Below are 15000 nucleotides of genomic sequence, written 5' to 3'. Positions count from 1 at the left end.
ATAAAAAGCAACGCGTATCGTACTGTTAACGACTTGCGATGGAAAGACGTGCCACGCACGTCGAGATGTTTCTGTTATTGGAACGCCAGTGACGTGTTACACACGTCGTCAGGCGATTGTTGCAGAAACATGACGTGCGTGGCACGTCAATCGTGAATTTCTTTGCACCGCAAGTGAAAAAAAGAAAAATAATAATAATAATAATTAAAAAATGGTCAAAAGAAAGAAAAATGGATACTAAACAGAGAGAGAGAGAGAGAGAGAAAGCATCGAAGAAAAATAAGAAGAGAACAGAACGAACATGATTATGCTCGGAAATAAAATTTAACTTAATCACGTTTGTTTTGCGTATAAAATGATGATGATCGATAAAGAAAAGAAAAGATAAGGGAAGAATAAAAGGAAAACACATAAGAAGAAAACAAAAACAGGAAGAGGAGGAATATTATTATTAATAACGATAATAATAATAATAATAATAATAGTAATAATAATAATAATAACAATAATAATAATATTAATAATAATAATAATAATAATAATAATAATAATAATAATAATAATAATAATAATAATAATAATAACGAGGTATTTATTATTATTAAAAAAAGACGCAAAAAAAAAGGGAAAATAAAAAAAAAATTATACCAGAATATCGTCGGCGTTTCGTGTGCAGAACAAAAAAAAAAAAATAAGGAAAAAAAGGAAAAAAAAGAAAATGATGACGGATGGGATGATCAAGAAAAAAAAAAGAAAAACGGAAGACATTGTCCAAGGGGAATAAAAAAGGAAAAAAAAAAGAGAAAAAAAAAGAGAAAAAAAAGAACAAAAAAAAAACCAGTTTGTATGCACCCGCTCCCAGATTGTTCATGCCCAATTTGTATTGCGTAGTTGGATCGATCGATTATTATATTATTAATAAAAAAAAAATTAACAAAAAAAATTATATATACATATATATATAAAAAAAAATATATATATATATATATATATATATATATATATATATATATATATATATATATATATATACATATACATATATGGATAAAAAATGTGTGGAGATTGCTACGTATATATATATAATGTGTGTGTATATATATATATATATATATATATATATATATATATATATATATACATACATATATATATGTGTGTGTACATATGTATTGTGCATGCCGTATTGTGCCGGACATATGCATATGCATGTAAGAGCGACAGAAATGAAATGAACTAATGTAACTACTACACCTGCCTCTTGTGAATAAATGCCTATTTGTTTCTTTTCAAAAAAAAAAAAAAAAAAAAAAAAAAAAACCAGCTCGCACTTTATTCTCATTATGACAATTATTATTTATTAATTATTATGATTTCATGGCGGCGTCTGAATTTTTTTTTATTTTTTATTCTCCTTCATTTTTTATTTATTTAGTTATTTGTTTTTTTATTTACTTTTTTTTTCTTTTTTTTTTTTTTTTTTTTTTTTTTTTTTTTTTTTTTTAAGCGACGAAGAGACAATCGCGAAGAACTTTTTCTTAACAAATTCCTTTTTCGTTATTCGCAAATACGTAAATTGCTTCGCGTCAGCAAAAAAAAAAGAAAAAAGGAAAGGACTTTCGCAATTTTAAGGGTAGTTTGCCAACCCCTCGTGAAATCCCACGTTCTCGAGAGGCATCTCGTTAAAAAAAAAGATTAAAAAAAAAAAAGTCTGGCGTTTCGTTTTTATAATAAAATTAAAAAAAAAAATTATTATTATTATTATTATTATTATTTATTATTATTATTATTCATTGTTTCGGGGGTGCGTTTGGGTTTTTTTTTTATTTTTATTTATTTATTATCTTTGAACGATGACGATCGCATAATTGCACCAATCCTTTTGTTTTTTCTATTTTTTTTTTTTTTTCTAATAAACTTTTTCTATGTTTGTGACAGTTGACATTATGACATTGAAGATGAAACAATAATTCGTTATCCTTGAGGGTAGTTTTCACCCTTCTCCTCTTCCTCCTCTTCGTCTTGAAACAAAGATCGTCCAGAGATAAAATTTAAAAAAAAACAAAAAACAAAAAAGGATTCTCTACAAACGCACAATTGTGTGTAATATAAATGTTCATTCGCTTTTTCTTTTTCTTTTTTTCTTTTTCAAAATAATTCACTTCAATCTTAATTATCAATAAATTCTCATTACTTTTACAATTACTTTTTCCCTTGTTATCTACCCTTTTAATATTTTTCTTTTTTTTTTTTTTTTTTTTTTTTTATTTCATGATTCAACGTATGGGCTCTTTCGTGGGGGGTATTTGTTTGTTTGTTTTTTTTTTCATTTTTAACCCACAAACACACTCTTCAATTACAGATAACTATTTCTAATGAACTTTTTTGGTTTCTACTTTGAAGAAAAAAAAAAAAAAAAAAAAAATAAAAATAAAATATAAAAAATAAATTAATAAATAAAAACATCCAAAACATTAAGGGATGATTTTTAGGGACACCTCATTTAATGTTAAAAATAAATTATCAGGAGAAATACTTTTCAAAAAAAAAAAAAGGAAAAAAAAAAAAAAATAAGAAAACACTCTTTCTCTCACTCTACAAATCCACAAAATATCCCAACTCCGACGTTGATCCAATGTAATTTGTTTATTCGTTTTATAATTTCAGAAAAAAAAAGAACGAAAAAAAAAAAAAGAAATATACAAACAAATTCGCAACACAGCACGATTTTATTAAATAAATAATCCTGATGTTAATCAATCCGATAATGAATTACACATTATTATAAACAATCTGATATGGATCTAATATTAATTAGCAAACTTCGATTAGTCCTTATCAAATCATTTTCTTTTTTTTTTTTTTTTTTTATTGCACACTGATTGTCTATTGTCCTTTAAATATTCACTTTTCGAAAAAAAATTTCGTTGATTCACTTCACTGATTTCACTTTCATCCTGGACGGATAATATTAATAATACTAATGATATTAATAATAATAATAGTAATAATAATAATAATAATAATAATAATAGTAATAGTAATAGTAATAATAATAATAATAATAATAATGATAATGATATAAATGTTAAGTACACAATTGCCCTAACACTATTCCTAATCATTTGTCCTATACAAATTACCCTAATTACATTCTTTTATCTAATCGTCATCAATAAGAAAGAGTAATAATTATATACACAAAAGTTCGAGATCGTTCAAGCCGACTATAATGTTCGGCTATAATGTTCAAATAGTGTTCACGTAGAAACAATGGAATTTGTTTAAACAATTATAAACACCGTAAACATATTTTATTTTCTTCTTTTTTCTTTTTTTTTTTTTTGTTTTGCTTCCAAACGTTCCAAATATTTCGAAATATTTTTCTTCTTCCTCTTCTTCTTGTTTCTTTTTTTTTTTTTTCTTCTTCTTCCAAATCCTAAAATCTCAATAAAAATCAATCGTCGAATAAGTAGTTCGTACACTGTTAAGAAATAAACGATACAATGGTTCTTCGTTGATAATCGATTGTCGTGCGAATTTTTCATTTTAAGAGAATTGATATATCGCTGGGATATAGCTGAGAGTATGCGAAATGAATAAGGATAAAATAGAATTCATTCAATTAATCAATTTCACCTTCGTCAAAATAGCCCAAACATTTTTTTGGACGAGCTATTACTTCTCTTTTTTCTAGCAGGTGCAACAACCTCCGAGGATTCCTTATTAATTGTAGCAATTGAATTGGTATTAGAGGTTGGCGTTAGTTTACTACGTACTTGTTCATCCAACAAAACCTGTACATCTATTTGCCATTGTTCAAGCTGTTGACTAAGTTCAACCTTTTGTTGTATTGCCTCCATCAATTGGCTGTTAGCTTGTAAAACGTCTATCCTTGTTCTTGCCAATTCAACCTCAGCTCTGTTCTTCCTTGCTACGGCTTGATCTCTAACTTGATATGCCTGTGCCAATATTTCGTCCTTCGTTAATTGCGTATGTTCCATGTCATTTCTAGCTCTGTCACGTTCCTCTTTAACTCCTCTCAATTCGGCCTCGCATACACTGAGCTTACTCGTTGTATCCAACAATGTCTCACCACGACGTTTCAATTCATCTTGGGTTTGTTTCAATTGTTCCTTCGTCTGATCCAATTCCTCCCTTACACGATGTAATTCAACAGCCAATCCTAATTCACCTGGGGCACCACGACCCGATAATGCCAAATTATAAACTTCTTCGACCAATTCCATCAATGCTCCTGGATAATTGACCTAAATAAGAAATAAAAAAAAAAAAAAAATAAACAAAAATAATTAGATAATTTTTTTACAAGCCATAGCTAATGAATGATCTTGTCCAAGTAAAAAAATAAAAAAAGAAAGGTTATTCGTAATTTCTTTTGCAAAATTTCAATTCATTATTTTATTCGTAAAGGAAGAAAAAAAAAAAAAAGAAAAGAAAATTGTAAGCAAAAAATTTGAAGCTGACAAGACGATTTCTTAAGTATTCGTGATATTCCTCTCAAACGTTAGGGTCGAAACAGGAAACTAAAGAACAAAGGATATCTGAGCTCCCTATACCCAACACACACACACACACACACACACACATATATATATATATAGAAAGAGAGACAGAGACGTTGAAAAGGTATTCTCTATCCCACTTTAACTTACTTCAGCTTCTGTATTGTTAGCAATGACAAGCATGGACTCGTCGCAGTCGCTTTGTAAACCTGAATCATCCTCTCCCCTACGCAAATGAACGCAAAGTTCCTTCAACCGTTTAACCGCTCTGGTAACTTCCGATCTTAGATCTTCCTGTTCACCCAATGAACTTCCGCTCTCTTCGCACTCCATCTCAACTTGAAGTGACCTTGGTGGTTTTTGAATAGATCCGGATCTACCTCTTCTCTCGACTTCGATCGCTGCTAAGGCTGCTGCCAACTCGTCCCTATAAAATCATAATCCTTAATTACATTTGTAATCAGAAGTTAGGGAATTTTTTTTTTTTTTTTTTTTTAAGGACTTTCGTTAGCCTGTTAAATTTCGTGATCTTATCATTTTAAACATTTTGTTTTGTTTTTCTCTCCCTCTCTCTCTCTCTCTCTCTCTCTGTGTGTTCTTTTCTCTAACATTTTGAAATCAAACGAATGACATTATATTCCGCAAAAAAAAAAAAATTATATTAACCCCTTGACATACAAATAAAATGCACATCGACGCGTCCGTAGGATACCAATTATTTACCATTTTTTTTTCTTTTGTTTTTTTACGAATACCAATTGTCTAGGAACAAGGTATATCCTTTCCCTAAAATGAGTTCGGCTAGTTGAATGACAATATTCTTCGATACAGGTTCATTATTTCCTTGAATTACGTCTTGTCCTGTATATATTTTAAATCGATAGTAATACCCAGAATTGGATTCGCATAATTTATAAAATTTGATTCCAAATCTCGCTCGTTTGGATGCTACGTATTGGACGTAATTTAGTCGCCAAAGACAATTCTTGACGTTTCGGACACGTCAAAGTCTACAATGACATATGAAATAAATGACGTCTAGGACACGTCAAAGTCTATAATGGCATATGAAATAAATGACGTCTCGGACACGTCAAAGTCTATAATGGCATATGAAATAAATGACGTTTCGGACACGTCAAAGTCTACAATATCACATGAAATGAATGACGTCTCAGAGACGTCATTGTATATCAAATGGTTAATCATGGGATTCTTAAATATAATCCTAAATCGAACTTACCTCTCTTGTTCTGCCAGTCTAGCTCGATGTTCAGCCTCATGTCCAAGCCGTTCCAAGGCCGCGGCTCTCTCCTCAGCTTCCTCGAGAGCCGCGACCGCCCTGGCTCTCTCCTCGCGTAATTCCAAGGATCTCCTCTCTAATTCCGTCCTCTGAGCGGATACCAATTGTACCTGATAAACGTGTTTAACAATTCCATCACTTTTTTTTTTTTTTTTAAATCCTTCTTTTTAATATTTCAATTGTACTTTGTCAACTTTGTGAACATTGTAAAAATAAGACAACGCTAATATAATACCAACGTCTCTATTCTTTTTTCAGGATAAACGATGATATTAAAAAACCATTGGTTTTAATTAATCTAATCAAATTGATATCATTACGTTTAGAATATAACAAGGACAATTGTTAGGTTAGTCAAATTGTAATCTTCACGACCACTTTAGATTTATTTCTTTTCTTATTAAATACAACATTATAATGCATATATATATATATATATTTTTTTTTTGTTTTTTGTTTTTTCTTTCTTTCTTCAAAAACTGACGCAATTTATAAATTCAGAGATGTTTCTTAAGATCACAAGATATTCAATGGATATCGTAAATAATTGTTAATTAGAATTCGTACGAATCGATACTTTTATTATCTAGGGATTTTTTTTTTTGTTTTCTTTTTTAATTTATCAAATCGCAATCCATATCGTTTATCAAGATCAGTATAATGCGAACGATTGGTTATACAAAATTTTAATTTATCGATAAAATATTCTCGATCAATATCACTTTAAAACAAATCTTCCTATCGTTTACGTAATTCCACAGAGAAAATAAGAAATGATAATAATAATAACAATAATAACAACAATAAAAAAAAAAAAAAAAAACAAGAAAAATCTCCGATAACTCACAATGTCATTCACGTAATCAATGACAGACGTTTGAAGAATTCTGAAATTTCAGAACACTTGTTGTCCTCCGATTGAAGCGCAACAGATGAAAGAAAGAATAACAACAACAACAACAACAACAACAACGAAAACAGTAACGACAACAATAATTCAATCAGATAGAACGTACATCGCGCGTGAAGGATTGTAAAAGAAAACCGAGTACAAAAAAAAAAAAAATAAAGAAAGAAAGAAAGAAAGAAAGATAAGTTCAAGGTCACGTTACCTCATCCCGCAAAATCTCCAAACTGCTGACATGATCCTGTAATGTATTACTCCTGTGCGCGCACTTTTCACGTAACAATTTAACCTCAAGGAACAATTGTTCCTCCTGTTTTGCGGCCTCCCTAAGTTGATCGGCCAATCTTGCGTTTTGTGCCGTCAATTCCGTAACCAATGTTGCCTGATCACGTTCGGCCCTTCTTGAACGTTCATTTTGTTCCTCCAATTGAGTTCTCAATGTTTCTAAATCCGTTTGAAGCTCGATAACTCTAGCTTCACTTTCGCCTTTAGTTTCCTCCAATCTCCTACGTAACAAATGCCTCTCCTGTTCCAGACTCTAAACATAAATACATATACATATACATACACATATACATACATATATATATATACAGATGACGTGTGTATTTTGTATGTGTTTGTGTGCAAATCTTTTTCTTTTTCTTTCCCTTTTATCTCCGTCCGTTAACTGGATAAAAGTGGACCCCAACAAGAAAAGAGAAAAAGGAGAGAAAAAAGAAAAGAAAAAAAAAAAAAAGAAAAAAGAAATGTTGAAGTAATATCTAAGATATAAAACCTGCGGAATTGACATTATTAACTATTGAACGTCACGTGCTATTAGATAGAACGTTAGAGAATTAATACTCCGGTAATACTGTATAATACCATCTAATACCGGCGTTATATGTATGTATATAACTATATTTAGTATCAGACTTACGTAAGATCGTATTAGTTTTAGATACTCGTAAAGCTTCCAACGTGAAAGCACAAGGAAGCTTTTTCTCGAACGTTAAAATGAAATTCGAATTGATTTCTATTTTTCTTTCTTTCTGTTTTTTTTTTTTCTTTTTTTTTTCTTTTGTAGTCAGTAAAAAAAAAAGGTCAATGCAAGCGTGTATACGTTGTGTGCGATTTAACAGACGGGCATATGTATTCTTTTTTTTTTTCTTTTTTTATTTTCTTCAAGCTTCGTTGATTTTCTATCAGAAAATCAACGCGTATGCGCGTGCGCTGCTTCTGTTAAAAACTTAATCTTTATATTTATCATGTGTGTACCCCAGACAAACCAGTTTCTTTTGCCTTTCCATTCGAGATTTTTTTTGCTTTTGTTTCGATGGATTCTTTCTTTTTTTTCTTCTTTTTTTTTTTTTTTTTTTTTTTTTTTTTTCTTCTGCCCCTTAAAATTACCTCTCTCGAAGGCGTTCGTCTTTTGCGACAGATTTCAGATTATCAGAAGAAAATTATTGACTTTTTCTTTAAACGTCGTCGAACGTTAATAAAAAGACGTTTAATTGTTATTATATGGATAGTAAATAAACGAAATATAAAAAAAAAAAAAAAAAAAAAAAAAAAAGAAAAGAAGAAAGGAAATATTGAAAATTTACATTGCAATTTATTTTGCGATATTAAAAAAACTTGCAAAACTAATTTGATCGTTATAATTCATGGAATTAATAAGGGCGAAAAGTTCCTAGACGGGCCAAAAGTTCCTAGATCGTTAAAAATAAACGAGACAATGAAATAATCGGACATTTTCGGAATTACGAAGTAAAAAAAGAAAATGATCGCTCGACTAAAGGACGAAACTGAAGGATCTTTTGCGAGGAGAAAAGAAAAGAAAAGAAAAGAAAGAAAAAACAAAAACGAGAAAGTGTCCTAAAAAACCCACCCCAGCCCACCCTATCCGTCATCCTGCACAAAAAAGAAAAAGAAAAAAAAAATGGCAAATAGAAAAGAACAAAAAATATCCTAAACGATGAAACTCCTAATAATAATATTTCCTCCTCCCTGCCCACCCCCTCCCTCCTACCCCCGCTCACCCCGCGCAAAAAAAAAGAATTATGACCAACGATGTTTCCTTTTTCTTTTTCTTTTTCTTTTTTTTTCTCTTTTCTTTCTTTCCTACATTCTTTTCGTCGATAAAGATAATCCAAACGTAATGGAGATTCTTCGAAGAAAAAAAAAAAAAAAAAAAAGAAAAAAAAACTGATATATTCGTGGTCGTTTATGCGAAAAATTTTAAGTGAAAGTAAGAGGGAATTGTGGTAACGAAACGCGATTAGGATTATATCCCGAGGTCAATCTTACGTATAATAATCGTTCTTGATCGGCCGAAAAGAACAAAGAGAAAGAAAGGGACTTGGAACGAAATCGTTCGAAAGGAGCCAAGGTATTCTCCGTTCGAACAGTTACGCAAAGAGGATGAGAAGAGTGAGAAGGAAAGTGGGGGGTGGGGTGGGAAGGGAAGCGGGGAGGGGAGATAGATAGCTGGAGTGGGGTTAGAGGTAAAGAGGGGTGAGAGGTAAAGAAATAATGGAGGGAGCGAAAGAGGGAGAGATGGAGGGAGAGATGAGGGTGAGGGTGAGGGTACAGGTGGAGGGAATAGGGGGAGTAGATGAGGTGGGGAGGGGTCAACTCTTCTCCTCTTTCGTTTGCCTCTCACGGTTAGGTGGTATAAGGAAAACTGGTTTTCTGAGGACCCAAAGATATCTCTAACAAGAGCTCTTTAGTGAATTTTGAATTTTGAATTTTGCCCTGTTTTCTTCTGGTTCTTTTTTTTTCTCTCCCCCTCTTCCCTCCCCCCCCCACTTTGTCTTCTACGATCGCCATTACTTTTTTTTGTTTTTTTTTTTTTTTTTTTAAGGACTATTATTGCTTTCTAAGATACGATTAAGTTTTGATTTATTTCATTGAAACATTAAAATTGATCGGATCCAATGAACATAACAATTGATCCATTATATACCACATTTCAAAGACAGTGTTACTGTTATGGAAATGGTATCGTATGTATATAGTATATATATATATATATATATGTATATCGCTTCCCCTTCTTTCTCTCTTTCCCCTCTCTCTTTCAGGCTCTTTCTTTATGTGTGTATAAGCATGACACACGTCCATGAAATATTCAGATACATTCTTTTACGATGTAACCAAGCAAACCTGTATTACGTTTGTTGGAGGTCATAACGTCGCCGCCACCACTGGCGTACAGTGGTGGCGGCGATCAATGAGAGAACTGATATCCGAAAGGTAATGATAACGATAAGATAACGTAATTCGAAAATGAAAGAGATGGAAGGGGGAAAAAAAAAAAGAAGAAAAAAAAAGAAAGGAAGAAAATATTATTCGTTCAACCTCAACTAGCGCGAGAATTTTTTCTAATGATATTTCGAGATAAGATAATTCTATTTAATTGCATTTGCGTAAGGATTTACGATGGATGTTGATTTGATGATATAATCGATAGACATCAACAATACGATCATATTTCGTTTGGATTTATTTTCAAAATTGACGATCGAAAAGATTCAAGCTTTCTTTTCTTTTTTTTTTTTTTTTTTTAAGGTATAAACAATTTTTATCGATTCCTTTTTTTTTTTCTTTTCTTTTGAATCTAATTGTTTTCCCTTTGATAATATCATTTCTATGGAATTGGATTTAATTTGGACTTTTTTTTTTTTTTTTTTTTTTTTTTTAACAAATTTTTATTCACAAACGTTTGCTCGAAAAAAAAAAAGAAAAGAAAAGAAAAGAAAAGAAAGGAAAAGGACGAAGTGCCGCGTAAAAATAATATACACGCTTAGAACAAAAGTTTCATCTCAAATGATCACAAAAGTAGAGGAGAGAAAATTGGTTTCTTTTTTTTTTTTTTGCTATATTTTTTTTTTCTTTTTTTTTTGGTCGGCTATCATCAGTCGATCTATTTCGAGTCTCACCATCGATGATTTCCCCCACGAAAGATATTTTTGTCCATTAGCCTAGACTCGTGCAAACGTAATAAATAAAGTTTTTGATACGCGTTGTACCGAAATATTTCTCAAGGCTTGTAGTTCTAAAGAAAAAAAGAAAAAAAAAGAAAAAAAAAGAAATAAAAAAGAAAATAAAAAAGAAAAAAAAAAAGAAGAAGAAGAAGAAACAGGACACACGAATTAACTCTCAAAGGATTTATGGTCAACCTTGTATTTGGAGAGTAGCGGTATTAATAATTCTTTCCAAAAGTTATTTTTATCGATCAGCCTAACTCGAATTTGATATTCCAGAAATGTAGTCAAGGAGAAGGAAAAAAGAGAGAGGGAGAGAGAGACAGAGAGACAGAGACAGAGACAGAGAGACAGAGAGAGAGACAGAGACAGAGAGAGAGAGAGAGAGAGAGAGAGAGAGAGAGAGAGAGGCAAGAAATACAAAAACGAAAGAGTTGCCTGGTAGCAAATGTTGATGGTACTTGGTAGTCGCTGTTTAAAGTCGATGGAGTTTATCGAGCTAGAAGGTATGGCCTTGGTCTCCCGTGGTTACTCATCGACCGATCGTTCACTATAACCGTAAGGTAGAGAGCCCAGTAAACCCACAGAACACAGTTCGCCGATCCCCTAAAGTCCGTGAAAGGACAACGATCTCTCTCTCTCTCTCTCTCTCTCTCTCAATCTCTCACTAACTTTCTCTCTTTCTCTTTCTCTCTCTCTCTCTCTCTCTCTCTCTCTCTCTCTCTCTGTCTCCTCTAAGAGAATAAACTAAAATTTGATCATAGACTCTCAATAATACTCTTCGTACAGGACCTCCGAAGAGTCCTGTACAGGTCCTGTATACGTCCTGTATGGGGTCCTGTATACGTCCTGGACAATATTATATAATTATTATAATTTTAATAATTTTATAATTTCAAATAATTTTATAATTTTTTAATTTCAAATAATTTTATAATTTTTTAATTTCAAATAATTTTATAATTTTTTAATTTCAAATAATTATTATAATTTTAATTAATAAATCAATCTTTTCTTTCTCTCCTTTTTTTTTTTTTCTTCTCTATTTTGCTCCTTTTCTTTTTCAATCAATTTCCGTCAACGAGTGAACGAAATTCACTCGGTGAAATAAATTTTATATATAAAAAAAAACTAAAAAAATAAATAAATAAATAAATAAAAATATAATCCCATAAGCGTGGTCACTGTTGTTGATTAAAAAAAAAAAGAAAAGAAAAAAAAAGAAAAGAAAAAAAAAATATATATATATATACGTGTAAATATCTAATTAAAAAAAAAAAAAAAAAAAAATATCACGACCAATGGTACAATATGCTCGATTTAAAAAAAAAAAAAAAAAGAAAAAAAAAAAGAAAAAGAAAAACTCCCAGATAGATCGAACTCTCAGCGATGAGACATTTCTTCAATTAACAAACCACTTCTTCAAGACACAAACCAGACATCTAATTGAATACTAATGCATACACCAAATGCAGTTTGTCCGCTGTGTGTCCTTATGCATGTCATGTACGTTTAACGTGTGTCTGTGTGTTTAACGTGTGCCTGTGTGTGTCTGTTTATACGCGACACGTGCAAGACGATATAACAAATAAAAAGGGACAGTAAAATGGATCATAGAGCGAACGAATGAACGAGAGAAGATTTTGGGAAATTTTTTTTTCTTTTTTTTTTTGTGAAAAAAAAAAAAAAAAAAGAAAAAAAATTTTAAGTCGCCAATCGATAAACGTTAAAAGAACTTATGGAGAACTGACGGATATTTGTAAGAGATACTTTCCCCCCCCCCCTCTCTCTCTCTCTCTCTCTTTGTTTTTATTTCCCTTTCGTTTCTTTTTTTCTTTTCTTTTTTTTTTCTTTTTTTTTCCAAGACCAATTCTCTCGTGACTCACTCAAAGAAACGATCCCGTTCTTCATGAATATCAATATATCTTACGCTTACGTACATGGAAACTCGCTTGTGAATTCAAGTGGTTACAGTTCGAGGTACACCCTCATTACAAGATACATCCACACCCACACACACACACACACACACACACACAGACGTTTACGTATACACAGAGAACTGAATCCGCGTATATTAGAGAGGATAAGTTTGCGGTTTTATTCCGCACTCCTTTCTTGGGAAAATTTATTCAAACTTGACCTCAGATACATACAATACAATGTGTGAGAGGATCGACGATCCCAATAAGAAAGTAGAGTCATTTCCGTGGTGAAGAGAGAGAGAGAGAGAGAGAGAGAGAAAAAGAGAAAAAAAGAAAAAAAGAAAGGAAGGAAAGAAGATGAAAAGAAAAGAAAGGATAATGTTCGTTGCTCCGTCTTTGTTCTTTTTTTCTTTTTCTTTTTCTTTTTATTTTTATTTCTCTTTTTTTGTCGTTTTCGTTTTTTCTTTTTTTTTTTTTTTGTCGTCGTTGCTGTTGTTGCGAGCGAAATTATGATTATAGCCTTTCTCGAGCTCTTTTTTTTTTCTTTTTCTTTTTTCTTTTTTTTTTTGCTTTGGTTATTTCTTCTTTTTTTTTTTTTTTTTTTTTTCTTTCACGAATCACCCCACGCTCCTCTCTTCTTCGTTCTTCATTTCAATGTAATGTTTTCTCTTAGAAAAATTCGCTTTATATAACGAGTATAATTTGGAAAAAGAAGAAAAAAAAATATTCTCAATTTCCAGAGAGAGAGAGAGAAAGAGAGGATATATAATTATAAAAAAAAAAAAAGAAAGAAAAAGAAAGAAAAGTATTTTGTTTAGTCTTTGTTTTTTTTTTTTTTTCTTCAAAAATAATTACTTTCTTTTCTTTTTACGATTAGTTTTATTTTTTATTTTTAAATTGAATCTTTTCTGAATTAAATTATAAAAAAAAAAAAAAAAAGAATGAAAGAAATAAAGTTTCCTATGAAAATGATTTCCAATAAACGAAGTTACGTCTGTAAATAATTTTTTACAGCACGAAGTTTCGTTAGGGATTATTATTATTATTATTATTATTATTATTATTATTATTATTATTTTTCTCTCTAAAAAGAAGCAATATAAAAAAAAAATGTTTTTATTTATTTATTTTTTTTTATTCTTTTCGTTTATTCGTTTTTGTTTTTTTTTTTTTTTTTTTTTAAAAAAGAAATCAATCCTTCTTCTTTGCAATATCTCTCTTCGCGATAAAATCTTTAAAGAGAGTGGAGAAATTTTAATCGTGAAAAAAAGTTTACAAAAAAAAAAAAAAAACGAAAACAAGGAAAAAAAAAAAAGAAAAAAGAATCCTCATCCCAAGTAAAATTTACATCGGAAATAATCGATCAATTGATGAACTAACTATAATTGAACAAAAATAATTACAGCAATAAATATCAACGATACGATACATTATTACATACAACGATGAGAAAAAAAGGAGAAGAAAAGAAGAAGTGAGAAAAAATAAAAGTAAAAAAAAAAAAGAAAAAAAAAGAAAAAAAAAGAAAAAAGAAAAATAAATTGTCCCACGATTTCGTTCGCTCGATTTACTTTTTCATTCGTTTCATTAGTTCATACGTTTATTTGTTTTCTATCTTCCTCCTCCTCCTCCTCCTCCTCCTCTTTTTCCTCCATTCTTGAAAAAAAAAAAAAAAAGAAAAAAAGAAAATGATTCTAATCGCATAAAAGTGTATCGTCATAATAAATAATAAGGTGCACGGTCAATGGGCACCCTCCATTACCCCCACCCCTTCCTCTGTCCGTCTATTTGTCTCCCTATCTGCCCCTTCACCTTCCCCTTCCTCCCATCATCCTTATTACATATATCGTACAATAATTTTCCTTTCTATATCGAACGGAAATGTAACGTCTCTCGTTCGTACTTTTTAGTCTGCCATTAATAAAAATCGAACAAAGTATTCCGGAAGAGGCTTTCCTACGTCTGCTTATGGCATAAATTGTTACGAACGTATATAACGATTTCTACCGGACGTCGTTCGCATTTTTTTAGCAAAAAAAAAAAAAGAAAAAAAAAAAAGATAAATAAAAAGGGAAAGAGAAGGAGAATAAAAATAGAAGAACGAGAAGAGAAAGAAACAAAGGAAGGAAGGAAGGAAAAAAAAAAGAAAAAAAAGAAAAGAAAAGATTGAATATAATAAGAAATTATTTTCTCTCGAATCGTACGAGCGAATTCGTTCAAGTCAAATCAAAGTATTAATTTTGAGATAATTTTAGAAAGAGAGAGAGAGAGAGAGAGGAGAGGGGAGGGAAGGGGCAAAAAAGGAAAAAGACAGGATCAAAAAAGAATTCGTACTTTGCGACAATTGGGGTTTGAAAATATTCGCGTG

The 15000-nt window shown here is 30.8% G+C and overlaps 1 protein-coding gene across 2 annotated transcripts in view; it reads right to left on the bottom strand.

Annotated features, from left to right (window-relative positions):
- Nucleotides 1-1872: 1872 nt before the first annotated feature.
- LOC124432537 (bicaudal D-related protein homolog) overlaps nt 1873-15000 on the bottom strand; it is a 33950-nt gene continuing 20822 nt past the window's right edge. Inside the window, exons 2-5 of one of the 2 annotated variants that reach the window (XM_046981575.1) lie at nt 6942-7274; nt 5770-5939; nt 4677-4953; nt 1873-4271 (exon numbers count right to left, since the gene is read on the bottom strand). In XM_046981575.1, the coding sequence (XP_046837531.1) occupies nt 3645-4271; nt 4677-4953; nt 5770-5939; nt 6942-7274 (1407 nt within the window). In that variant the 3' untranslated portion in view covers nt 1873-3644. The remainder of the gene's footprint in view (nt 4272-4676; nt 4954-5769; nt 5940-6941; nt 7275-15000) is intronic. The other variant, XM_046981576.1, reaches the window with a different exon arrangement.

This window comes from Vespa crabro, chromosome 25 (genome assembly GCF_910589235.1).
Source record: "Vespa crabro chromosome 25, iyVesCrab1.2, whole genome shotgun sequence".
NCBI lineage: Eukaryota > Metazoa > Arthropoda > Insecta > Hymenoptera > Vespidae > Vespa > Vespa crabro.
This window is presented reverse-complemented; position numbering and strand designations above follow the sequence as displayed.